Below are 27040 nucleotides of genomic sequence, written 5' to 3' on the forward strand. Positions count from 1 at the left end.
GGCTTTAAGTTCTTAGGGTATAGTGGCAGGGAGATTTTGTACCCTGCGTCTTTTCTTAAGTGTTTAAAAGAAGCATCTGTTAGACCCACTGAGGATACAGGTCTCCTCCAGAGGTCTGTCTGCCTTGGGGTGGGAAGAGTTAACACAACTTTCTTTGGGAGGCACTATACAAACAGTGTGATCCCACTGGGGCTTGCTTGCATTTTCAGTTCCTGCCTGCAGAGGATCTTCCTGCTGTTGTGTCCTCCAGCCTCAGATCCCCAGAGCAGTTTCATAAGTATCTTTGTCTTCTTTCTTCCTACTGATGTCTCCTGAAGGGGATGTATCTGATAAAGTTAGCATTTCCTGCATGATACATCACACAATGTTTCAGGTTATACACTGTATGGAGCAACAGTTAGATCCCCTGTATTTGTATTAAAAGAAACTACAGCATTACCATCTTCCTCCCTGCTCCCCCTCTCTTTTTTTTTTAATTCTCTTCCAAATTAGCTTGAATCCCTCTATCGATATCCATAGACTCCAAGCATGAACACAGTCTTGGTTCTGTTGCATTTAATGATGAAATTCCTGCTGTACTGCATTTTGAATAGCACAAAATTCACTTTTGGATGAAAGAGAACAAACAATTCAAAGCCCACAGGGACTAATGAAAATCTGTCAATTGCTGTCAGACTTGCATCAAACAATGTAAGAGAAAATAATGTGTATTTGGATAAGACAGGCAAAGTCCCTGAAAATATGATTTGAAAGCAGTGATGTTTCTAGTAGTAGGGGAATTTTCATCACATAATGAAAATCAATGCTTAAAAAGTATTACCCTTGTAAAGGTGACATTATTGACTGGCAACTTTTGAAATGTGGTCATTTTAAAAGCCAACAACCTTGATAATGTCCTTTGGGGATCATTGTTTGTTAATAGTGTACACTAGGAATCAAGCAATCATAGAGAGTGCAATTAAGCACATAATCACAGATATTTTTGACATCTGTCTACTTTGAGTCTCCGTGGCAATTTTTTTTGCATCTCCCCCTCTGCAGCCTAGTGTTTTCAATTAATTTATCACGACCATCTGTGTAGTAATTTTTGCTACTCAGCTTGCCTTTCCACATCTGTTTTTTGGCTGATTATTTCATGGCACTTCATCATTTTCACTCATGGCGCTAAAAATACGGAACTAATATTTGCTTAGTTAAGTTGCTGGGTTAAGATAATCAGCAATTAAACAGACCACTACACTTCTGTTACATGACTGTAATGGAGAACAGAGAGGCAAGAAGGAAGCAACAAGTTTTAAGAACGGCATATCAGATTTTCTGGTGCTGCTTACCTCTGATGCACAGAAGTAAAACCATCAGTGGTTTTGTCAGATGCTGCAGTGCACACTCTGAATCCCCAGCTTGCAGGATGTTTAAGAGAGAAGGGGCTATGCCATGGCTGGAAGATTATTTGGTTATTGTCAGTGGAAAATCTCCACAATTATAAGGGCTTTTGAGGACCATGCCTAGCTATAGTCACTGCATCAGGGTTAAGGATGCTCTGAAGTACACAAGGATCAGTGCACATCCAGCCTCTCTGCACTTATTACAGTGTATCAGAAGGAAGAAGCAGTTAAATCTGACTGCACTGAGTGGGCAATGTGTGTAGCAAAGAAAAAAACAATTGTAGATTTTGACTTCCTAGTGCCGTCAAAGTTAAGGGTATAGTTCACCTAGTAGGCAACTCATTCCACCTCCCTACAGTGAAGTAAACATTTTCTATTGCTTCCCCAGAGTCCTTTGAAATGTTTAGCCTGGGGGTTCATCCACAATAAATATTAGGACATGATACGAATCTGAAGTCACTGCTTGTGCCTAATTTTCTTTTCTTTCTTTCTTTCTTTCTTTCTTTCTTTCTTTCTTTCTTTCTTTCTTTCTTTCTTTCTTCCTTCCTTCTTTCCTTTCCTTTCCTTTCCTTTCCTTTCCTTTCCTTTCCTTTCCTTTCCTTTCCTTTCCTTTCCTTTCCTTTCCTTTCCTTTCCTTTCCTTTCCTTTCCTTTCTTCTTTGCATGAGTTAATATTAATTTTTAGCGATCTTTTTCTACTACTGGCATTGTAGCAACCCACAACTCTGTCTTCTATGGCTTCAGGATCTATAGTTTTAGTAAACCATAGTAACTATCATCTTTTCCTAAAAGAGGGAAGGAGAACAAAAAAAGGAACATCAGAGCCTACTCAGATGCAGTAACAAGCTTGTCACTCAGGAGCTTGTATAAGGTGACAGGAGAAAGGCTGTTCACTTCAGCAAGAGCTACCCTTGCAATAACATTACGGTATGTTTATCCAAGACAAAAGTCCTTGATGAAGTACAGACCTCTCTGCAATAGTCCTATCTACAGGTTTTCCAGAGAAAGTCCTGTAATACTGTGTTCTTTGTCCAGCTGTGCCCTGGAACACAACATCCAAGCATCAACCTCTTTTACTTACCCAGGATACGATTTTCTGAGTTGATTTTTCTGAACTTTCTGGATCAGTGGTCTCTGATGGTGTACCTCTTGGGTGAGGTCAAACCCCGCAGAGGTTGAGGTATGAATCCAATCATTAAAGCCTTCACGGTCCCCATGCCCGTGAGCCAGCAATAGCCTGTGGAGGGAGAAAGGGGTAGCCACACAGTGAGGAAGGACAGAAAGGTAGTAGCTGGAAAAGACATGGTAACATCGCCAGTTTTTCCCAAACAAGCCTCGGCTACGAAAAGGCTGAGGACTGCTGCTACAGACTGAAAGATCTTTCCCTTTTTTTCTCACAGTGCACTTCTGTGTGTGTGGGCTGACTGGATTTGAAGTAAACAGCAGGAAGAAGGTCTTCCCAGTGAATGAAAAACTGCTTTGCTGAGGGAAAACAACCACTACAGAAATATGACGAATAGCTCTGAAAGTGGCACTTTTCTAAGCAAGGTTTTAAGCCTGGGAAAAAAAGCAACATTCCCTCTGTGAGCCCCATTATATTCATTGACACACTTCACCAAGTTAGCCAAAACCAGCAGGCCAAATATAACCCTGCCATATTATATTTGATTTTTGTCAGTGAGATTATTTGCTTGTGGTTGCTCCCATGCAGAACACAGCAGCAGCGTGATTGCTGCCTATCAAAGAAGTCCAAGTCCACCTTCAGTGCCAGTGTCAGAGGTCTATGACTTTGACACTGAAATATGAAGGATCTGCAGCTAACATCACAGGGACTGCAGCTGCGGTGTTAGTAATGTACCCAAGTGAGTCAGACAGCATCAAATAAATCAAGAAAAACAGCAGTCCCAAATGGACAGCACTACAGATTACAATATGGGGAAACCTGATTGTCACGGTGTGTCCTGGAAAATACACTGCCAAATAAAGGTTTACTCCATCTATGTTAACAGAGTGCTGCTACCAAGCAACTGGTAATCTGAGTGCTGACTGATCAGGTAAGTCATATCAGTACAAGGGTGTAAGGTAAGAATCTTTGGTTTCAACTGCTAAATAAGGAATAGGAGAGATGAATGATTTTTCCTTTGTGAGGCACATATATCTGTAAAGAAGTGCTCCTGAAGATATTCACCAGTCATCAGTGTCTCTGATTCATGGCAAGGATTTCCCAGGAATTCACTGTATTGGAAATATAACAACTGTTTTATGTGGTACTCTAGTATTTTTAAGGTAGAGTTTGTTCTGCACTAATTGGAGTTGGTGACTTTTGAAATAAATTGTAATGGATGAAAATATAAAGGTCTTTAGCCATGTAAGACGACTTTTAATTAAAAAGGTCAATCCCATGTTGAGCAGAACATACCCATAATGTTATAAACCACTGCAAACTGGGTAGTTTGCTGGGCTGGATCTGAAGCTCAGGACAGGCAAATAATCAGAGCAGAAAATGCTTCTAATCTCTTTGTTAGTCTGGTTGTGTTATTTGATCTAATAATAAATAGACATTAAAAAACCCCAACCTTCCTCATCCATTTTAATTTAGACTGCACTGAGCATCTTTTAACCTGTAATTGTTTAGCTGATCTATTTTGAAACGTAGGTTCCTCCTTCCCTCTGCTTTGATTTATGCATCTACTGTACGGGTTTACATGGCCTGAAACGCCACTGGCTGGGAGAGTACTGCATAAACACCTTGGTGAACGCAAGCCCTAATGCATGAAAGCTTTTCAGCAGGGACTTGGTAGACTTGACACACACTTACATAGGTTCCACAAGTGCTTGAGTGGTGTCACCAGTCTGTGTGTTTTCCTGTAGAGCTGCGACTCTCTGGTGCAGCTCGACTTCCCTTGAATTTGGTGGGGATTTGGCCATCAACACTGAGGGTGTCTCCATTCATTTCTGCAGTGGGGACAGAGGCAGGGTGGGGAGCCGTGGGCCAACAGAGGTCACTCCCATTTCACCTGGCTGGGCCCACCAGTGTGGCCCCGTCCCACACGAGGTACTTGGTCCTGCTCCCTCACTGCCATGGTCGCCTGTAAACACCTCATCTCCCAGGCAGTCTCCAGGCCAGATTTCATTCCTTTTCCTCTCTCTTTTCTTCTTTTCCTCCTTTCTTACTAAATGCAATCACTTCTCAGGATTTCCAAGATCCACACATCCCTCTCAGCTCCCAGGGCCCAGACACTGTTTTGTAACATGCTTATTTCCCAGATGAAGCACTGCCCTCTGACATTGCCTGTCCTTCACCTTCCTAACAACACAGCTCTCCCTCCTCCTCTTCACCTCCCCTGCACCTTCCCAGCTCCTGTGCCGACCCCTTGTCCTCCTCTGTCCCTCAAAACCCACTGAAACCTGTGTGACATAGAATCATGGAATGGTTTGGGCTAAAACAAACCGTGAAAGTTATCTAGTTCCAACCCCTCTGCAGTGAAAATGGGCATCTTCAACCAGATCAGGTTGCTCAGAGCTCCATCCAACCTGACCTTGAATGTTTTCAGGGATAAGGCATCTACAGTCTCTCTGGATAATCAGTTCCGGTATTTCTCTACCCTCAGCATGAAAAATTTCTTCCTAATATCTAGTGTCAATGTCTTCTCTTTTAGTTTAAAACTATTACCCCTTGTCCTATTGGTATGTGCCCTAAAAAGCTTTTCCCCATCTTTCCTGTAAGCCTCTTTAAGTACCAAAAGTCAGTTCTGCAACTGAAGCCCCTGGGACAGCTGTAGCTGCTACTGAAGGCCCTGGTGATAAAGAAATTGAATAGATCCATTTACTGTGCTGTCATTTCTCCGTGCAAATTTAATCTATAGAGGTAAGTCATGGCTGAGGGAACTGGGCTTGTTTTAGTGTGGTGAGGAGGAGGCTGAGAAGAGACCTTATTGCTCTCTACAACTACCTGAAAGGAGGTTGTAGTGATGAGGGTGTTGAACAGGTGATAAGGATGAGAGGGAATGGCCTCAAGCTGCACCAGGGGAGGTTGAGGCTGGACACCAGGAAAAAATTTTTCACAGAAAGGGTCATTGGGCACTGGCAGAGGCTGCCCAGGGAGGGGGTTGGATCACCATCCCTGGAGGTATTTAAAAGGCGGGTAGACGAGGGACATAGTTTAGTGGCAGATAGGAATGGTTGGACTTGATGACCTAAGAGGTCTTTTCCAACCGAGTGACGCTATGATTTTATGAAATTTCTTTACTGAAAGAGAGGCGAAGATAAGCAGCAATTAAACAGACAGTAAAAATTAATGTTAAAAAATGAATTAAAAATGAAAATTAAAAATAAAAAAATAAAATTAAAAATTAAAACAGACATTAACAGAAAATAAAAAATTCTTTATTAAAAGTGTTGGCACAGGCTGCCCAGGGCAATGCTGGAGTCGCCATCCCTGGAGATGTTCAAAACCAGCGTAGATGTGGCACTTCGGGACACTTTAGCGGGCACGGTGGTGTTGGGCTGACAGTTGGACTGGATGATCTTAGAGGTCTTCTCCAGCCTTAACCAGTCCATGATGCTCCATCCCTTGGAAGAGGCTGGGGGCGGGGGTGGGGGGGGTGGGTGTCGGCCGCCTCTGGTCCAGATGGGCTTGGCGCAGTCGCCATGGCAACGGCGGCGGGGGAGCGGCGGGCGCCGCCCGGCTCGGGGGAAGGGGCGGCGCTGCCCCGGCGGCGGGACGGGAGCGGGGAGCGCGGTAAGGAGGAGGGGGCGCTGCCGGGGGGCTGTGGCCACGGGGAGCCCCTTTCCCCGTCCCTGCCGCTAAGGACGGAGCCGGGATGCGCGGGGCAGGGATGCGAGAGGCAGGGATGCGCGGAGCTGGGGTGTGCGGAGCAGGGATGTGCGGGGTAGGGATGTGCGGGACAGGGATGCGCGGGGCAGGGATGCGCGGGGCAGGGATGCGCCGCGCGGCGGAGAACAAACGCCGTCCCCGCACGGACGGCTTCGGAAAGTCCCATTCGGAGGATTGCGCTCGTTCCTTCCATGTATCAGCTTTGGGCGAAATTGCCGCGAAGTTCTCAGGGTTTGGAGAGCTGTTTGGTCCCGCGGGCTCCTTAGAGCGAGGGGTGCCGGCTCTGAAGGGGAGCTGTGCCTGGCAGGGATGCTGGACCAAGCCCTGACACCTCCAGTGCAGGGCTGTGATCCCAGCTGTTGTGCCTCGTCAGCAGGGCTAATCCGTAGCGCAGTGAGGGTTTAAACTCCGAGGGCTTGACTTGAGCCACGTCCTCTCCTTGGTCCCCTCTCCGCTCCCTCTGGGGCCGCCGGTCCGCACAAGCAGAGGGAGCCCTGCTGCCAAAGGTGAGCCGGGATGGGTGGGCAGGGAAAGGGGGCTCCAACAGCTCCCCAAGGGTGGGCTCTGCAGGGATTAGCACTGGGTAACTGTCCTTATCTAAAGGACAGACGGGCAGGGACGGAAGCATGGTTTATGCTACCGTATGCTTATACCCTTCCTGTTGAAGGTCTCTCAGAATGGCACCAAGTGCCCTCAGCACAGAAGTCCGGTGTGTAGTAACCCCAGCGTGGTACCACCCGCGTCAGTCGGACAGCTTGGGATTTACGGCAGTGAAATGGAGAATAGACTATGCTGTACATCTCTTAATGCTAACAGATTAATTAAAATCTGTATCATGACAGCTCTCGTCACTGCTTATATGTCTGCTCTGTGTGGATGGGCTGTAGGTGGGTCATACAGCTATTGCTGGAAGAAAAGTGTGAGTTTTCCCAGAGCTCTACTAGTTGCTCCCTATGCTGTATGTGATCTCCACAAAGAGAGGCTTAAGTTTTCAAGCTGTAAATTTAGCATTCTTCTTTTGAGTACTAATTTTAAAACAATTTGTATTTTTAAGTGACTTCTGTTACGTTGAGCAGACTTTAATTCTGGTCGTACCCAGTATTTTCCAAGTACAGGAAAAACTCCCAGGTAGGTTAATAGTTCTGCAGTGAACTGAGAACAGAGTGAGAATCTGGGCATCTCCAGTAAACGTTCTTTCTTATACATATTGTAACCAAGGTTCAATACCGAACAGAAATGTACAGGCATCAGTAAAAAAAGCATTCTCAGCTTATGATGCAAAGAGTTACTCCTGCCTTCACAGCAGAGTCAGTCCTCAATCTGGATGGAGAATACACATCTCACCCACCCATTTTCACAGCACTTAGTCTGGTCTATACCACAACATATATATTAAAAGAAATAATCTTCAGTGGAACTGACAACAGGTGAAACTTTTGCATCGGAGCTTCAAGCTCTTACTTGATACAGATTTAAGTATGGGTTGTGAATGACAGCATCAGAAACTCCAGTTTGTGACACTACTGCCTCTTTAATAACATTGTGTGTTTGCAAGGGCAGTAGAATAGAGAAAGATGAGCTGGGGATCTCTCTGAGTTTTAGTTTTGAAAGCCTTTTTTGTTGGATCCTTCCATCAGATGCTACTGTAATACTTTTTTTGTGGCTTGAGCAGTTTTAATTGCAGGAAAGCTAGTGTGTCTGTTTTGTCTTCTGAACTCTCATATGGCTAAATAAATGGTGAAGAATACTTTACTTTGTCCTGACTGGAAACCTGACTCTGTAGTCTGCAGAGATCAAAGCAAGATCCGGAACTGAAAGTGTGTTTGATGCACCACAAGATAACTGTATCTGAGCAAAATATAGGACCTTCAATAATAAGTTAGGCAAAGAGAGCAACTCAATGTGTTTTAACTTCCTGGCTTCAGTAGATTTACGTAAGAGTCCGGCATAAGTTCTATATGATGGAGTGTTTTTATTGTTGCTATTAGAAAACTTTGTTTAAAGCATGAGTGGGAATTTGGCACGAAAACAGTCCTGTTTCTCAGCAGATGGAACTCATTTGCTCTGATAAGTAGACAAACTGTAAAATGCTACTCTGCTTCATAAGCAGATTTGAGCAACACCCACCCATCTTCTGCAGATAACACAAAGATTGTCTTCTGTAGGGAGTCTCAGCCATTATGAGAGCTCTAGGCTATTGGGCACTTCCTTTAGTTTTTCTTTAAGATCTGTAGAGTGGCTTTTCATCTGGCGTTAATCAACACAGACCTTTTATTTATCTCAGTGAGGCAAATCTCTTTTAGATTAGTACATGAAGCTGTACCGGTTAGATCAGTTACCTTTCCTCCCCATGTTTTGACTAGTGATTGAAAAATGCCTTTTGCATTCATACCTGAGCTTCCAGTCCAGTTCATGCTGAATTCTTGTTTCTTTACCCCTTTTGCAATCAAAGTGCAGATGTAAAAATGCACCAGATAGACTTGTTTTCTGAAAGACCGAAGCTCTAAGCATATACTACAAACTACACAAATGCTGGGAAAGTGGGAGCAGTATCCTTCATGTGTTCTCAGTTTTAAAGGGGTTCATTACAAAAAAACATTTTGAGGGCTACTTGCTGTACAAAAGGTGACATGCACACATAAACTGTAACTGTTGTGGTATTTCAGGTGGCCACTCAAGCTTTCCTTTGATAGAAACGGCACCACTTTTTTTTCCTCTTTTCTCTTGCAGCGTCTTGTGATACGCTCTGCCTGTCTATTTGTTACGCTAGCTAGCAGCAATTTTTACAGTCGTGCACATTCACAAATGGCTTAAGTGACTTGTAACTGTTTGTGGCAGTGACACCAGACAAAGAGCCAGCCCATGTCTGTAATGCTGAGAATGCAAAGCCTGCTGAAGATAAACTAATACAGAAATTAGACTGTATGCCAATCGGCAGCATGCTTCTCAAATTTTAGAGACCATTTGTCCTTCAGAAGCAGATTCGAGCAGCAGCAGGAGCTGTCAGCCTGCATCAGGCTGGTCAGACCACGAGCTCTGTCCTACTAGGGGCAAACAGGCATTACCTGGCATGCCAGAGCCTGCTGGGTGCCACAGTGCCCTGTCACAGTTAGATCACTCTCAGACACTGATATGAGGCTCCTTTTGCTGTCCTTAAACAGCTGCAGCCAGGAAGACTTCACGATAAATAATGTTTCATTTAAAGTGTTGGCTTGATCTCCTATACTTCTGTTATTCAAAACTGCTCACTACTTTTAACAGGGTCGTGTCCCTGGAATATATTAACCATGGTGAATTTTTTTTTTTTTTTTTTTATCTAGAAATAGCTTGTGTCCATCACAACAAGAGAATTGGCGTTCTCATAAAGCATAACAAAGGTTCTCTGCTATGGTCTATAGGTAGACTCTGAGTGTTCCCGAGAGGTCTCTGTCTTTATTCTGCAGGTCAGAAAGAGGAATGCTGCTGTATTAATACCACAATATTTGCATGGCTTTTAAGTTTCTTGATCAGGAAGCTTTTTCAGCATTAATTGCCTTGTAGCAACTTAGGGAGATAGAAGTGGGTTCTCAGGAAGACGTTATAATAATTTCCTCTGAGATTACAATGGCATAGCAAGTAGCCGAAAACACCACAGCCTTCCCTGCCACTGAACAAGAAGTAAGACTCCAGACAGATACGAAGTAGGGTTCTTTGGCCTCTGGTAAGGTAAAAGTCACTGTATGGAGGGGATAATGGTAAGCAACTCTGCAGAGAGGCAGTGGAGAACAGAGAAGAGGGTTTATTTTATCAAGCTATGGAGGACTATATAAATAAAATTGAGAAGGTGTTGGCAGCAGCTTCTTAATTATAACTTGCTAAGATTTTTTGTTTGGAACAAAATTAAATGTATTTATCACAGGAGAAACTGAATTTAGGGTTCACATATGATACTGTCCCTACTTATGCAACTTCATACAGGTATAGCATAGCCTTGATCACAAACTCTGTTTGAGAAGCTGGTTGAATGTTGCATCAGTAAGAGATGGGTGTAGTCAAACCAGCTTTAGTTTACCTATGAATTTCAGTCCAGAGAGATACTTAGATATCCTTTGCTATCTGAAGGACACTGGTCTTCTCCAGATAATGTAATCCAAACTTTACTCAGGAAGCAAATATTAAAAAAATATTTTAATATGCTCTGCAGTTTCACGTCTTTTGTCTCCCCTGTGACTTCATGTCTTTTAAGTGTAAGAGTATGACTATGAGCACAATTTGGGGATAGAGCTTGTCCCACTTCTCTTAGAAATAATTTTTCTTGTTTGTTTCTTTCTGATCTGGCATGTGTGGGAAAACGTTGAGTGGGCATCTTGCATGAACAAATTCTGTCTCTCCTCTCTCTCTGGCATTAGAAGTAAGGAACTACCACTCACAAAGAGAGAGGGAGGGCATTTCCCAGCTCCTTAGCCCAGTTTGTCAGTATGCTGCGGATTTCCTGGGACTCTACCTATTGCCAACTGAGTGACAACATTTCCATTGACATCATTGGATTTTGGATTAGCTTCTTACTCATCCAACTGCTTAAAACTTTTCTCCTTCTGTTCTGACACAACTACCATACCGCTAGGATTACTGAGAGTCTAAGGATTGTCAGTAATACTCCTGTACCGACAGACTGTGAAGGCAAAGGCAAACTGCGGGAAACTTATCAAACTGAGAACATACCTTTATAGAGGGTCCGACAGTATTCTTTCCCCTCCTCCCCAATGCATGCCTACTCCTTTCCTTTCCTGGAGGGCTAGGAACTGGGAACCAGGAAAAGGATCAATGGAAAAGGAATTTCTTTATTCTTAGAAGTTATCTTCTGCAAGGCAAATAGGTCCTCCTAACTGACATATGGTTTACCAGAAAGGAATCCTGTTGTAACAAGTCTTAGCAAGTGGTGATCTTAGCCTGCAAGAGACTGAAGCAGACTGATGTTTGTCGAGTTATAGGAACTGCTTCCAGTTGGCCAAAAAGCAGCCAGAGAGCAAGGTACGGAAATATATTCCCTCCATTAGTAAAGGAAAGGCTGAAATCCTGTTTTACGAAGGTGAATAAACAAATAAGGCATGTGGACTTTGATACTTCTGATGATTCTTTGGTGCATTCTCTGGAGGAAGAAGATGAAATTACATGGGGAAATATGGGAGAAATTGGAAGATAAGGTGAAATTATAACTAACATGCCATGAGGACAGAATGGAGAAAGCTGTGAAGTACATCAGAAGGAGAAAAATGCAGGAATTGCAGACAATATGGAGAACAAAAATGAGATTTGGGGAGAGGCAAAAAGCTTCAGGAAACTTTTACATGAAAAAGTCTCAGAGGGACTTACTAACAATCACTAAAAATTGAAGAAACCCCTCAGAGACTGTATGAGAGGAAGTGAGATGTTCCAGAATTAACATAGCTAAGGTAAATGTATGCTTAAAACTTGGTGAGGTGGTTGGTCAGACTTGCAGTCAACAGTGTGAGGAGGTTTGCCTTCTAGACAAAGATTTAGGGTCAATGAGGCAAAAAGTCTTGAAACCCAGATCCGTTTCTGGAGTGCAACTTATATAAACTACTCCAAAATTTTTCTTGAATAACACCAGAGTAGTTAGTTAACTGGATTATGTCAGGTCCCAGGATGGCATCTTACAAGGAAATAGAAAATAGACTAACTGTACAACATAGATAAGTATTCAGATGGCACAGTATCCCTCGTTTTTAACAATTTTAACATGCATGCTTGCAAAGTGTAAATTTGTCTTTTTCCCCAATAGGAAGAGGTCTGGCTGAAACTTTTGCCTTCCTTTAGTTGCCCGTACCCTGCAGACATTCCTTTGAGTCTTTACTAAGAGGAAAGCCATTTTGAGTCATTTAATGATTAGCCTGCATGTGAACTTTAAATTAAAAACAGCTGCTCAAATTAATGGAGCCCACAGTGTCTTCTGCAGGCTGCAAAGACCAGTAGTAGGAAGAGTGGTGACTTGTCAAGCCTGCTAAATAGAGATGGCCCGTTTCCATCTCTCAAAAGGAGGAGATGATGGATGAGAGATGAGGAAGGCAACAATCTCATACAAACAAGGCTCCCTTAGAAACAGCCAGCACAAGCTGCCAGTGTGCATGAAACGCTCGTGTGGGATTTTCCTTCATTTGAGAACAGGCTATTTCAGTTGCAGGTAAGGTGCTCTCCTTACTTTATAGTCTTCTCATGTGGAAGTCTATTTTCCAAGTAACATGCGAGACAAGTGGAAGTTGTTTAGAATCAGTGGTATCCGTGTTCCCATATTAAAAGAAAATGTGCCTGTTACCAGTGTTTTATGACAAAGCCCTGGGATAGGGAAGGCTCAGGTGCAGGAGGCTTTGCTCAGACAAGGTATCCAAAATAGTTTTCTAAATGATTGTCCTCTGCAATGTTAGTGCCAGGTAAAATGGTTCTCGTCATGCAGAACTAGTCACTTTGAGGGAGACCTGCAAGATAAAAACTTAAGGCAGTGAAAACAGCCCCGGACCATGTGAAAGCCAGAGGCAGTCAGATTAGACCTCAGATCTCCTTGCTCTCTTTCCCAGTTTTGACAAGTAATCTCTCCTCTTTCTCCTCTTATAATGAAACAGCTGGTGAGCTAGGACTAGCTGGAAGGACATTCCTCAGCTTTACAATTACACTGCTTTATGCTGATTTACCCTTAATGCCACTGAAGTCAGCAGAGTTAAACCAACATCTGACCAGGTCATAGCCAGAACAAGCACAAAGTGAGCTAACCCTTTGCTCATAAAATATGAAAGGACATGCTCACCTTCATCAGATGAAGGTGCAAATAGAAATAATAATAATCATACCTTAATTAGTCAGGTACCTATAAAAGCCTATGAAAAACTGCTGTCATCAGATAACCTAAAAGGAAACCGAAGACTTCTAAATCATTTGCAACAGCTTATGGTGTGCCCTGCTGCTCATTTTTTGCTAGCCGGGCTCGCCCATGCAATGCATAAGGGGTGATAAGATAGAGGAAAAGGTCCTCAGTTTTAAGGATCTTCACCCTTGATAATACATAAGGTGAGTGGAGGCCACCATGTAGCAAGATCTAGATACATGTTAGGATGGTGGGATTATGGATTTGAAGCTGTCAGCACACCAATTCCAGTCTGAGTTCATTCCCGAGTCTTGGGCAAGTAAGTCAGCAGCAGGCAGCCAGAGGACTGCAAAGTGATTAGAGCTGTTAGCTGGAGCCATGCTGGCTATGAGAGCAAATGAAATGTGCTCCTCCTCCTACAAAGCACAGAAATGAGACAGGAGCAGGATGACTTCCAGCAGCTGCTGACTGTGGCTGCTAGCACAACCAGGGCTGACACTCCAGGGTGAAAACAGTCGCTACAGTGATCCCTCACATGTAAACACGGTAAACTAGCAAAAGTGTTAATGCTTATACAGTCTCAGAAGAGTACCTGTGGCCTTACATACCTAGGTAGCTAGATCTGTGTCCCGTGGAAGTTTTCAGCCCTTTTATGCCTTCTGAGGAAACAGGCATTGCTTGCTGGGAGAGGCAGGATACCAGACTAGGAAAACTAGTCCTTTGACAGTTTGGCAAACTTCCCCATTCCAGAAAAACCCAAGCATTACACCCTGAAATCCTTTCAAGCCCGAGACACTACACAGACTATCCAGGGGTTTGGAGCCTTTTCCTTTAATAGTGTGACATATTTACATAATACGAATGTTTTCGAAAGAGAAAAAGGATAAGAGAAAAAGGCTAAATTACAGTAAGTCATGCAGGCGTGAAAGGAACTGAAGGATCCGTCTCTCCTGCAGACACTGATGGCTTTCCAGGCACTGAGGGCAGAATCCTATTGACCACTGCTTTTCTAGGGAGTCTGTAAGCTCCTGGATCTCAGCTCTAGTGGAAGTAGTGAGTAGTTATAAGATTCTGGTGATTTGCATTGTCGCTAAAGGCTCTAAGGCCCCAATATGGCAGCTTAAGTTAAAAGTATGGTTTTTTCCCTTTTATGTCTGTCTTCATGTCTGCGTCTCTCAGCAGTGAGGATTTGCTCAGGCCCTGCAGAATGGAGCTCTTAATCCATTGCCCTCATGTTAACTTCTGACGCCATGTCCTAATTGGGCTGCTGCCAGGAGTAGCCTTTTGGTAATCCCAGCTGCAAACATTATTTGTGCCACCCCTTCTCCCTCAGGGCTAATGGAAAGCAGCAACAAGGCACGTAAGCGTGCTGTGTGAAGAAACAGATGCTGTTTTGCTCCTGTTCAGGTCCCTGGTGCCTGCTTTGGATTCCATTGTGTTTAAATACAAATACAATAGTTAATAACTTTGTTCCATGCATTGTCTTCTTGAAGTGATTACATGAAGGGATTGGATAGGTGAGGACTTAATTCCATTTTTCGCTGAGCTGATTGGTGCAGTTTGTTCTGCCTTCTAAGTGCTGGGGAACTCCTCAGCAGATGGTGCAGCCTCTCCTTTTGCTTGCAACAACACTCTTCCTAAATAATGATTAAAGCTCTGCCTGGCCTTGTAGTTAATGTAACTGTTGCTCCTTCCTACCTAACTACAGATGAGTTCTACATCTTATGTTCAGCAGCAGCACACCTACACAGGCAACCTATCCTGCCCTCTCCCCTGAGGATTCCTGCTGTCCAGCACGTGGTTCCCAGGAATAGCCTGACTCCACGTGTTGAGTGTTTTGCATGTAGGGTGCTACAAGGTCATGCCCTCTGTGAGGGTTCAAACAGGCAAGTCCTAGCCCCAGCTCTTCCATGTGGACAGGAGAATGACTCCCTAGCCTATCCCAGAGGGATCAAGGTATTCTTATAATTTGACTTCAGATGTAAGAACTGTGACTGTCATTTTAATTACATGTGACTGGAAGTTTGAGGGAAATGGTGCCTCTTCACACTGTCTCGCCCTCTGCACGAGTCAGCTGCTATGGGTGAGATTTCTCAAGGTGCTCAACACCAATTAGTTCTAAGCGGCTAATCCAATAACACTTTTAGGCGAACAACAGACTTGAGGGCTATGTGTGGGAGAATGTTCTAAGCTGAGGTGTGTTGATGACAGCACTGTTCTTTTTCTCTCCCTCCCTACCCTCAACCCACTCCTAAAGAAGACACACAGAGCACTATGTCACTGGCATCCTGGTTCAGGTGGAATGAACCCCCACACCGCATTTCCCAGAGGACTCCCACAGAAATGGTGGTCGAGACGCTAATGATGGAGCTGAACTGGCAGACAAAGCAGGCAGAGAAGCAGCAGCGAGAACGGGAGAATGAGTATCGCAAGATCAAGACTGGGGTGGACTACGGCTGGCTGGTCAGCTATCCAAAGCAGAGTTATGACATTAGCCCAGGAGAACGGCTGCAGCTGGAGGATATGTGTTCCAAAATACATCCTTCCTACTGTGGGCCTGTCATACTCAGGTACAGTAAAAGATATGATGATGCAGCAGATCTTTCCTTTCCCTTTGTCTCTCTGATACGTGAGGAAGGAGTCAGAGTTGTTAGGATCGACAGAACAAAAACCTGGCAGCCTGTATCATGGGTCGTGTTGGGAAATCTAATGTTTTAGGTTGGTTTAACACGGTATCATTTCCTCCAAAAACTTTCTAAATCCCATTTTCCTCTTGAGACTGGCTTGAGTGCTTTGTGCTCCTAAGCAGCCAGAGCAGCTCTGTCTTGCCTGATGAAGTTACTGTTTCAGTATTGTGACGGCTTTTGCTTCAGGCTTTAGAATCTTAAGAACTGAGATTAAAAGAGAAACCTGGAAGTATGTGCTGCTATTCAGAGTAGGGCCAACTTCAAAGTTAGATCAGGTCACTCAGGGCCTTTTCCTATCCGTTGTTGAATATCTCCAAGGGTAGAGGTTGCATAGGCTCTGAACAACTTGCTTTGGTGTTCATCCACTCTCATTGGAGAATTCCGTCCTTGATTTAAGCTGTGCAGCAGGTCTATCGAGAGACTTGTCCCAAGCGCCCACACTGGCCAAAAGGTGCTACTGTGTTTTTCAGCCTGTGAGACAGGTATTCCTAGGGAAAGAAGGGATTGCATGCTTCTCCCTCCCCTGTCCTCCCCCTACAGCCTTGAGATGGAGTAGGAGGCAGCTGGGGCATGAAGTTGACTTGAATAGCTAGGTGGTACTTCTGCCTTCCGTGGTGCAGATGTAGACTCAGCCTCTTGAACTTGCTGTTGATCCTTTCAAGTGCTAGACAGGATTGCTGCTTGCCAGCTGAATAACCTCCTGTCAGAAGGCCTTCAGAAATAGATATAAGCCTGCTGTAGCATCCAAACTGGAAGAGAAGGAGGTGACTCTTTTTTAGGAAAGTTAACCCTCTCACTTAGCACAGTGCAAGTGAGGAGTAGTGACTCTGAAGTCCACCTTAGCCAAAGCAAACTTGTGAAATGGGCCTTTATAATCCACTTCCCCTATTCCAACTTGTTGCTTAGCACCCTGCAGTCCCTCACTGCATATGCTGGCAGCTGTTTTCCCTTGAACAAATGGATCTACAGCTCCTGAACTACAATCATGAGAAGGCTCGAAATAGCTGGTCCTCTGTCTTACAGTGGGGGTGAACTGGAAAGGATGTCAAAGCTACCTGTCCAGCCCCATTTCCCCAGGGCTGAACCTTGGAAACAAGCTGACACAAGGCTTTGGGTCATGCAAAGGTTGCCATGGTGGCAGAATCAGAGATTGAGAATCATTCAGTGGCCAAATCCTCTCCAGTGAAAGTTTGCTGGAAACAGCATCTGCCTTGTATATGTACAAGCTATGCTGTAAACAAGCTACTACAAACTCTTTGGGGTTAAGAGTTATTTTCACTGTCCCCAGGGCTACTGAGCAAGGTCTGTCTGGCAAACAGGTTATTTCCATGAGAGCAGGCTAGAGTTGCTAGGGTTGGGAGGCACCAAGGTTCAACATCTCCTATCTCCTTCAGAAAAAGAGTATCAAGCTGAGCTGTATACAACTTGTTGCTACTCTGTTTTTTTTGGTTTGTTGTTTGTTTGGGGTTTTTTTTTAACCGTGAGATGATGCAAGATGTGTGTTTTTGGTGCAGCTTGTAGTGGTTGCTCACTGTCGTTCACAATTCATCATGCTGCTGACAGTAGATAAAACATACTCAGCAATACTCGAGGGCTCTGTGTGGGCATAACTGAAAAAGGATCAAACCATCCTCTTAAAAATCCTCTTATAAATTGCTATTACAGGCTATCATAAATTGTATTGCAGTACGATTCAAGAAGTGGGATGTTTTTTGTTTGTTCCATACTACAGAGTCTGCGTGGTTTGCAGTGCTGCATTAAGAAAATGAGGCTTGCGTAATGTTTATTGGTTCAATTCCATGACTGAGAAGAGAACGCCATAGCCACAAAAGTGGCAGAACTGGAATGGGTTAAAGGTCTGTTTGATCCGGTGTGCAATCTGTACATGAAATAGTGGCCAGAAACATCAGTGTAAGGCAAAGAGAAAAGAACAAGGCAAGCAAATACAACAGTACAGACAATTACAACACATTGTATATAGACTTCAATTCCCTGTGCCTTCTAATTTGGAGACTTTTGGAGTCATAAGTAGTCCTTCTGTCTGTAATTGCCCTACGTGGCTTTTTCTTTCAGCAGTTTGCTAAGGTTGCAGGGTTTTGCTTTTCATTTTTGAACTCATATAAACTTTTAGTGTCTGTGGTATCTCATATGGCAGAGTTCCACACCTAAACTACAACTGAAGTACCTGAAGGGGACCTACAAGAGAGCTGGGAAGGCATTTTTTTATCAAGGCTTGTAGTGATAGGACAAGGGGGAATGGCTATAAATTGGAGAGGGGCAGATTTAGACTAGACGTAAGGAAGACATTCTTCACAACGAGGGTGGTGAGGCACTGGCACAGATTGCTCAGAGAAGCCGTGGATGCCCCATCCCTGAAAGCGTTCAAGGCCAGGTTGGATGGGTCCTTGAGCAGCCTGGTCTGGTGAGAGGTGTCCCTGCCCATGGCAGGGGAGTTGGAATTAGATGATCTTTAAGGTCCTTTCCAATTCAAACCATTCCATGATTCTATAAACTCTGCCTCAGAAAACTGTATTTTGCTTGTCTCAAACTAACATCTACTAGTTTTATTGGATAATCCCTTCTCTTTGTGTTGAAATGTGCACAGCTGACTCCTTTTCTACCTTCTAATCAAGAGCCCTGTGGTTCAGATATCCGCATTGCCGACACGGAAACCGTGAAAAAGAACGGGGCTTGCTATGTTATCAGCTGAAAATGTGCAGCAGAATTGAGGAGAGTGAATCTAACTACAAGACAGCCAAAATATGATCAATTCTTCTCTCAGAAAGTGAGATAACATGGAAACTTCCCAAAAATTGCACAAAATGAGTAAAATGAGAATTCAATTGAAATCTTCACATTTGCAGTGAAGTACTTCCATCACAAGATCATTGCAGTGCTGCTTCCTCTTGAATAATCTGTAACTTGAAGTAACAATTCAAGTTACAATACTCTGTAACTTGAAGTAGCAACTCTGTAACTCAAAGTAGCAACTTCTAGAAAAATCTTCCACAAAGAAATCTACAAGCTTGCATCTAGAAATCCAAATGCAGAACCTTACTGAAGCCCTTGGTTCTCTCTGAGATCTTAAACTTGATACTTCTTCCATCTTAGACATTTGGAGTGCTGAAGTTCTTTTTGATGTACTCGACAAACGTGTAATACTTAAATAATGCAAGTAGCATGGATCTTGTAACACTGCAGAGTTTGTTCTGTTTGTGTCATGCAAGGTCTCCTTCTTTGCGAGATTCTGAGCGCAGAGCCAAGGCCAGAACAAAACGCTTTTCTAGTTGTCAGAGATGCCACTTTATTCTCTGGAGGTCTAAATGATTATCCAAATTGTCGTGTTTTGTGGCTACAGTCACATCTACTGAGAGGCGGTTTCTAGAAATTTGTTTCTTTAGATGTGGAGCAGACTGGAAAGGAGCACTTATTAAAAGGGAGGGTTTTTTCTTTCAGATCCAGTTTGCCTGTTGTGTGCTTTGGGTCAATAGAAACTGTTCTTTGAGTCTCATGAAATTCTAGATTCAAGGATTCCAGTACACTGCAAACAACATCACACACCTGGTGACTCTGATTCACCTCATGCAAATAAAACTACAGCATTAAGGTGTAACTTAGCTTTAGGTTATTGCACTGGAGATTGCTGACTATATTTAAAATTAAATCCTGGAGCCATTTGAAGGAACTGACAGGGATGTTGATGAAGCCTTTAGTACCTAACCATCATGAGTAGAACATGACTAGTAGCTTGCTTGTAGAAAATGCTGGACTTTTGCAATTTTTTATTCAGAGATTTATCTCTAATCAGAACTAGTTGTGGTCTTGTTTCATTTCTTTCAGCTTCAGCAAAAGTGAGACAGTAGGTTTCTGTCCTTCTCTGCCCAGAGAGAAACAAACAAAACCTCTCTAAGAAGGAAATGTAAACCTACGTTTTGGTGATCTGAGATGTTGTTAATACCACAGGCTAAGGACTTTAATTTTCTATGTATTGTATATAGCTGGACTTCCTAGTATGCTTGAATGTAAGACAAATGACCAAAATCGGAAATGGATTTATTTACAATTTTGGGTTGAAGTTTGAGGTGACGTGACACAAGTGTTGCAGTCAGTGTGAATGCCATAGTCCTCTAGGAGTCACGCAGCATCCTCTAGCAAAGGTGTTCATAGCTTTACAATATAAACAGAATTCCTGCTCAAAATATAGATTCAGGAGTCAGCAGCTAGTTACTAGCACTAAGCACCCCACGTTTTCTTCAAGTGACTAAATCTACTTAAAGCTCCCAGTTCAGACAGGCACTCAAAAATACACTGAACTATAAGCATATTGTTTAAGTCCACAGACTTCCACTGGATTTAACAGGTCTTTAAAAGTTCAGGCTGTACTTAGGAAACCTACTGAACTGGGCACCTACAGAATAACATAGGCAGGTGACAGCACTTAACAAAAGCAGTGCCAGTATGAGCCAAGGGCGGCCAAATTCTTCAAATCTAATGTCCATATAGGGAAGTGGAAAGGTCACAATTTAAAGAACAAAATTTGTTTCAACTCTGATTAAAAACACAGCCTGGACTGGGAAACGTGCTTGTCCCTACGTGTGCATATGCACGCTTCCTGGGCTTCTGTGCTGGCTCAAGGTGAGTTTTGTTGACAGTCACGTCTAAGACTGCGTGACTTACATAACATATTACAAGTTAGCTACCAGCAGCATCATAACTTGTTTCACAGATAAGGTAGATAGGTATACTTTTCTGATGAGTAACAAAACTCTGTTGAGGGATATCTAGATACGGTTGTGTAGGGTCACTTGTTTTGTGCAGAAAGCAGACTGCTGGGTGATCCAGCACATCAACCGGCTTTCACTGATAACTGTGGAAGAAGGCTTCAATTATGCGTAGGTGGCTGCAGCAAACATCTTTTCATGACCTCTTTTCTGATACACAGACTGGTTTGGCTACACCTCAGCCCCTGATAACCTGTCCATCCTTTCTGCTGAAAAATATTCGTGGCACACACACCATTTGGACTTCATACATATCTGTCCCTCACACAAGCGTGCTGGTACTGAAGTTAGGTGGACATTACTGAGGGGACAAAGTTAGATCATCCTATTGGGAGAGAGGAAAGGGCCTACTTTTCTTTCTCCATCTGAAGGAGAGTGTCTTTTCTTCGGGTGACTGGCAGGATTGCTTTCTCTTTGTTTCTTGGACCTGCTCAAATCCACGTAGCTGCCAATACTTGCTGTGAGAGAAGCATACTGCACTATCTGGGATACAGCGTGATGTACATCTATTTACAAAGAGTGCTTTTTGATTATTCCTGGTTTTCTTTCCACCCCTATTACCGTGGCTACCCTTTGGTACACCATTAAGCAGAGCAATACCAAAGTGCACCAAACTCGTTATGTTTCTTAGGCTTACAAAAAAAAAAAAACAAGAGCCAGGACCTTATTCTATCAGTTTCTGCTGTATTAGGCTTATTTAAGCGCAATCCTTCTGTTTTCCATCCTTGTTCAATTTTATTGGAGAAAAATATCAAAATGCTTATAGATCTTATACACTTTAGCTTCCATTAAGTATAAAGACCTGGATTTTAGTGGAGTACTAGTTTAGTTCTGTGTCAGCGTGTAGATATAATTTTTATGTTAAGAGCTGGGGGTGGACTGTTTACAAAGGCTTGTAGTGATAGGACGAGGGGCAATGGATACAAACTGGAGAGGGGCAGATTTAGACTAGACATAAGGAGGAATTTCTTCACTATGAGAGCGGTGAGGCACTGGCACAGGTTGCCCAGGGAAGTAGTGGATGCCCCATCCCTGGAGGAGTTCAAGGCCAGGTTGGATGGGGACTTGGGCAGCCTGACCTGGTGTGAAGTGTCCCTGCCCACACACGGGGGTCGGAACTGGATGAGGTCTTTGAATCTTTGAGGTCTCTTCCAACCCAAATTATTCCATGATTCCATGATTCTATTCTATTTATTAGAAAAGCAGCCATATGACCATCTGATAAATGCGTACCATTACAGAGCAACTAGAGTATCTATGTGACCACTTTGGGAGTGGATCCCACACTCTCCAGGCTGGGGAACAAATCACCCCAAAAAAGTGTCAGGAATGGTATGTTCTCTTCTTGGCCCAGCCAGTGACTTCAAGAAAACTATCCTGCTCTGCATCTTTTCTTCCTCGCCTGCAAAATAAGCAGTGACAATTCTTCACTTCCCTGGTATTAATCGACTTAATAAATGTCAAATTAAAAAAAAACATTTTGAGCTCTTTGTTGAGAAGGCACTGGAGTAGTTCACAGTTGTCTAATTAGATACAGCATCCTACTGCCAATCAAGGTGTTATCAGATGAGCGAGTCCATTTTCTTACAGCAATCCAGAAGAAGATGAAATATAACTTCACTGAAATTAAAATATTGAGACACTATCAAACATAAAACAATGGAGAGTTTAACAGGATTTTTGTTTGTCTAGTAGGTAATGCTATGGGGAATGAGAAGTGGAAACAGGGGAAGTCTAGTGGGACTTTCCCTGGTTTATCCTTAGCTTCTGGTAAGCAGCAGTTCAGGGACTACTTGAGCAAGGATTTACTTTTGGACAATCATGTTTAATCAGAAACTATAGGGTCATTTTCCACAAACTCATCTATGATTTTGTTTCTTAAGCTACTGAATAGCACTGAGTTCTGATTCAATACGTGGTGTGTGAAAACAGCACTTCCTTCTGTTTCATACTTACCACCTTCTAGCTTTGTTTGGTGCTCCCTATTATTTCTTGCGCTTAAGAGAAATGATGATTCACTGCTTCCTTACATTCTCTAACTTGCTTGTGATTTTAGAGACCTTGAGCAGATCTTCATGGCCCCTCCCTGTTGCTGTTCCTTTCAGTCCAGGCAGTCCCATTTCACAGGAGAGTGCAAGTTCCAAGCCTAGTAAAGTGCCTTGGCAGCAATCCCTAATGTGATGTTTTTAATCAAAGCTCTGCCTTGATTTTCAGATTCCGGCAACTCATCACTGAATATGAACCAGAAGTGCAGGAAGTATCCCGGCTTTTCCGCTCAGTCCTCCAGGAAGCTGCTGAGAAGATCAAAGAGGAAGAAGAAGCCAAGAAGCTTGCCAGGCAATGGAACACAAAGAACAAAACCAGCCTCTCCTTAACAACATTTAAATCTCGGTCCAGGATTTCCCCATTCATCAGTGACATCAAGACCATCTCTGAGGATGTGGAAAGGGGCACCCAGCCCACCAGGAGGATTTGGAGCATGCCAGAATTTCGGAATGCCAAGGATTACTGACTCTATATTGAACAAGGTTTTTAGACAGAAATCTTTCAAAGTCCCAGTTAACCCTTTTTTAGCTCTACTTTCCTTGTTTGTTCCAATTCTCTCTTCCTGCCCATTTCTCTCTTGGAAGCTGTGTCCATAGTAACTGCTATTGATGCCTGCGGGGTGTGACACAATTTATTACCAAACACGCTAGCCTTTCCTTTAATTTAGTAGCTATTCAGCAACCTTAAGGGCAAGGCTTACTTACTATCTCATTTTTATTACTGCTTTCTTGTGGAAAATGAATTAGTTTTGTGATGTCTGTCTTCTCCTTTCCCTCCAGCCTGGATGTAGTTATCTGTAAAAGCTTTTGGCTCAAGCTAGTGAGAGCTGCTGGCTGGACCAATCTTGCTGAAAGCAAGACAGCCACTTAACGTGAGTAAGGCTTGCAGGAACAGGCCTGTGAATTAAAGCTAGTATCCAATTTGGAACGGAACTTCCTTTTCCAGCTAATAATCTTCCTCACTGCTACAGGTAACCTCAGCACTGCTCCTGATCAGCTTTTTGCTGACAGTTTAGCAATCCCTCCTGAGTAGAAACAGACACAAACTTTTTGAGATGTATGATCAATATTATTCCACAGCGAGTAGTTAATGCATGCTCAGGTTTCTGGTGCATTTTCTCTTTTATGCAGGTAGAACCCCCCCGAACCTTGCACCTGCAGATTAGATAGAAATGTAACAACCTGCTGTGTAGCTATACAGCCAGATACATCAGTGCTGCGTCAAATACGGTTTTTGGTCCTCAGTGCTTTGCATTGCTGAGGTAAGGGTTCCACCCCACATCCAGCACTAAGTCACTGAGGTGAAAATAATTTATAACTTTTTTGTCAACAAGCAGAGGAAGGGTGAAGGGTCTCGGCATGCATTTGCATGGCTCTTTGTACAGCTTGTATAGCTGAGATCATTTTAACAAGCTGCTGCTGTGAGTGACTGAAGGGCTCTGGTAGATGAAGGTTTGTTCTTTCGGTCTTCTTTCACGAGTGCTCAAAAGAAAGCTTTCCAGTATCACAGGCTGCTGGACAGTGAGTTGATACTACTACAAAACAATCTTTAATGCAAACTGGGTAGCTTGTAGACCAGCATGGTTCTGCTGAGACCGAAGACACAGGAAAAGGCTGCTACCGAAAGGCTACTTGGACCCCAACTCAGCATACGTAGGGAGAGTTCTCCCCAGCAAAGGAAAGAGAATGGCATGCTGTGAAATTCATGAGTCTTGTAGAGAAGCAAAGCGCTAGGATGCTTTGTGGTGACCAGCAGGAGATGGGGAAGGCAAAGAGGGATTTCCCTGTATGACTGTCATTTGGGGAACCATCCCAGTGGTAAAGCCTCCTGGAGGACCCTGCAGCTTTGTTGTTCTTTTGCCCATTTCTGACTCTTTTCCCTGGGGGCCTTTGCAGCAGCATGTGGGTACTACAGCCAAGATAAAACCCTTTGAAGCTGTGCCAGCTCTGGGAAGAATTCCAGTACATGAAATCTATCCTAGAGTAGAAATGTGCAGTTTCTTCCAGAGATGGGGGAGGGCAGCACAAAACAAAGATCAAGATCAAATCCATAAAGAACTCTCTGAGACTGTGGGATTCTGGCTCTTCCTCTCTGCCCTCTGGGCTACTAAAGGCTGAACACAAGGTCTTCTTACTAGCAACATGCTGTATTTTCTAGTCCCTTGGTAAACAGTGCTGTCACCAACCCTCCTAAGGACAGAAAGCAGAGCTCACTTTTAATCAAAAACTCAGGGCTTCCAATTACAGTTTGGGATGGGCTGCTTGAACTCTAGGTCAATAAGGGAGAGTTTAAAGCCTTTTGACAATTGGCTTGGTGTTTTTCAGCTGTATGTCCCTGTGAAGTGATGTGATTGTGTTTATGAAGTAAAAACAAAGGCTTGACATACTTAGTATAGCCGTAGCTCTCTAGGAGATGTGGGATCTCGACTAATGAATCACCATCATTTGTGAGAAAACTCATTTGGAAAGAAGTTAAACATTCTTTTCTATATATTTGCAAAATACTGTACTGTACTGAACGCCAAGATGAATTCATGAATTTTGTGCTACAGCTCTGTAGTGATTTTATTTGCACTCACCTTCTATTTTGACACCTCCAGTATTGACTGTATTGATGCAATATTTGATGGACTGGTGGGAGAGATGGGACGTTCTGACACATTGACACAAAGCTCTTTATTACAGTGCAGTGTCTGTAATACACTCGCTCCTTCTTCAGGAGAATTGGAGTAACTAGCTTCCCTACCCCAGCGTACAAAGCCAAGGAAATCACTTGAAGGGTGTTCACACTATCACAGCAGCCTGTGATCATACCGTGTCCTTCATTAACAACCTCCATCCAGCAGATACCATTCTTGTTTAACAGCCAGCAAAAGCAGACAAACCTGACCTTTGGTCAAAGCCATGCATGTTATGGAGGCCAGCCTGTGGCAGTGCCTGCGACAGCTGTTGTGCTTCAACTTACCTATCATTTCTATTTCCACAATAAAATGTAATCCAAACTTTTTAAACAGTATCATTCTCCGTGTACCTCTTCTGCAAGTTACAGTGGACTCACAGTAGCATCTGATGACAAAGGAATATTCAGATACAAAGCAACGAAGTTTCTACTCTTACTACATGCTACCTAGTACTCCTAAAGGTATGGAAGTAGTACCATGTTTGCCTGTAGTCAGCTGCTTGGAGATGGACCTGTGACCTGCACCAGCAGGTACTGAAGCAGAGCTGGGGAGGTGGTTAGCGTGCACGACTGCTGCACTGTGCTTGTGCATTCCTCTTTTTTTCTTAGGAATGCTACTGAACCATATATGATCTTTTGGTCACAGCATGCAGCAACAACTACCCACCCATGTTTGTCTTGTCCTAATTCCACATTTTGTGTGGCTAAATTAGCGTTTTAGTTAAAATCAGGGGCATGCAACTTCCAATTCTGCCCAGCTATTGCCCTACAACCCATGGCATTGGGCAGGAACACTGGGCAAACTAGATTGCTTTTTGGATGAAGCTAACCCAAATAATCCATTGCAGCTGGCTCACAGACCATAAAAAGCTGGACTAACACTGAAGTAAACCCTCATGAAACTTGTATGGTGTGAATACCAGGTCCTCACCAACAACTGTCTGACTCTCTGGCTCTGGTCCTTCTGGGCTGTGCTACTTGCTCATGTAGGAAACAACCCCACATGACAGCCCTGGTGAGAGACTCCGATCTGTTCTTAGTCTCTCCTGAGAGCTAATCCCATGCTTTAATTCTTTAAGAAGAATTAAAAGTGAAATAGCAGATCATCATTATTACCAAACAAGTGAACTGAACAAGAACGATTTTAAATCCTAAATCACTCTCTCAAACTGAGCAAGGATTTTGATATCAGCCCAGAGTATTGCTGTTGCCCCATCGCTGACAATGTTATGCTGTCCAAAGGACAATTACACCCAGGAAAAAGCAACCCTAGACTAACTAACAAGTAACAGCAATATCTCTGTAGCAGCTCAGCAGCACTGCTTAGCTTCAAGGTGCTAACACTCCTCAGTCGTTACTCACTGGACAGGCACTATGCAGCACTGCTTCCATGGCTTCTTCACAAGCGTGGCCCACAGGCTGTGGCAGCTGGCAAAGGCGTGCAGGAGGCAAGGTTCCTCACCCATATCAGCATAGAGTTTAGACAGCTATCATGCCATGGGGATTTGGAGTAAGCTTTGCAGGAAATACCTGTCTGCTTAGATTGCACTGTTTATACATTTCACCATGGAACCTCAGAGAATTAAAGTAAAGCTGTGAAATATAAAACATTTTTTTGTACTTGTCTTTAATTAAAGATCTCCTGAAATATAATCTGTCCACATCTAGCCAAACACAAGAGCTGTTCCTCTGTCCTGCTGTGCACTGTGTATGTACCGAAGGAGGAAGGCCAGAATCATAAAGGCACTTGATCTAAACAAAAGCCTCATT

At 43.5% G+C, this 27040-nt stretch overlaps 2 protein-coding genes across 3 annotated transcripts; one reads left to right on the forward strand and one right to left on the reverse strand.

The window, feature by feature from the left end:
- Positions 1 to 5912: 5912 nt before the first annotated feature.
- Positions 5913 to 7021, reverse strand: LOC128851686 (uncharacterized). The gene is made up of 2 exons (XM_054062353.1): positions 6875 to 7021; positions 5913 to 6521 (listed from the first exon to the last, which is right to left on the reverse strand). Exons 1-2 carry the CDS (start codon positions 7019 to 7021, stop codon positions 5913 to 5915), a joined length of 756 nt encoding a protein of 251 aa, XP_053918328.1.
- Positions 6045 to 26880, forward strand: RD3 (RD3 regulator of GUCY2D). Of its 2 annotated transcripts, none has more exons than XM_054061630.1 (3): positions 6045 to 6125; positions 15335 to 15647; positions 22760 to 26880. In XM_054061630.1, exons 2-3 carry the CDS (start codon positions 15352 to 15354, stop codon positions 23055 to 23057), a joined length of 594 nt encoding a protein of 197 aa, XP_053917605.1. In that variant the 5' UTR covers positions 6045 to 6125; positions 15335 to 15351; the 3' UTR covers positions 23058 to 26880. The 2 variants fall into 2 exon arrangements, with proteins under 2 accessions (XP_053917605.1, XP_053917604.1); XM_054061629.1 differs by lacking the exon at positions 6045 to 6125 and adding an exon at positions 6290 to 6727.
- Positions 26881 to 27040: the final 160 nt, after the last annotated feature.

Source organism: Cuculus canorus, chromosome 3, assembly GCF_017976375.1.
Source record: "Cuculus canorus isolate bCucCan1 chromosome 3, bCucCan1.pri, whole genome shotgun sequence".
In the NCBI taxonomy this organism is placed as follows: domain Eukaryota; kingdom Metazoa; phylum Chordata; class Aves; order Cuculiformes; family Cuculidae; genus Cuculus; species Cuculus canorus.

Coding starts and splice junctions, on each gene's coding strand:
- RD3 (XM_054061630.1), top strand. CDS start 15,352: ATGTCACTGGCATCCTGGTTCAGGTGGAATGAACCCCCACACCGCATT. Junction 15,648..22,759: donor TGTGGGCCTGTCATACTCAG/GTACAGTAAAAG, acceptor CTTGATTTTCAG/ATTCCGGCAACTCATCACTG.
- LOC128851686 (XM_054062353.1), bottom strand. CDS start 7,021: ATGTACAGCATAGTCTATTCTCCATTTCACTGCCGTAAATCCCAAGCT. Junction 6,522..6,874: donor AGAGACCTTCAACAGGAAGG/GTATAAGCATAC, acceptor CATCCCTGCCAG/GCACAGCTCCCCTTCAGAGC.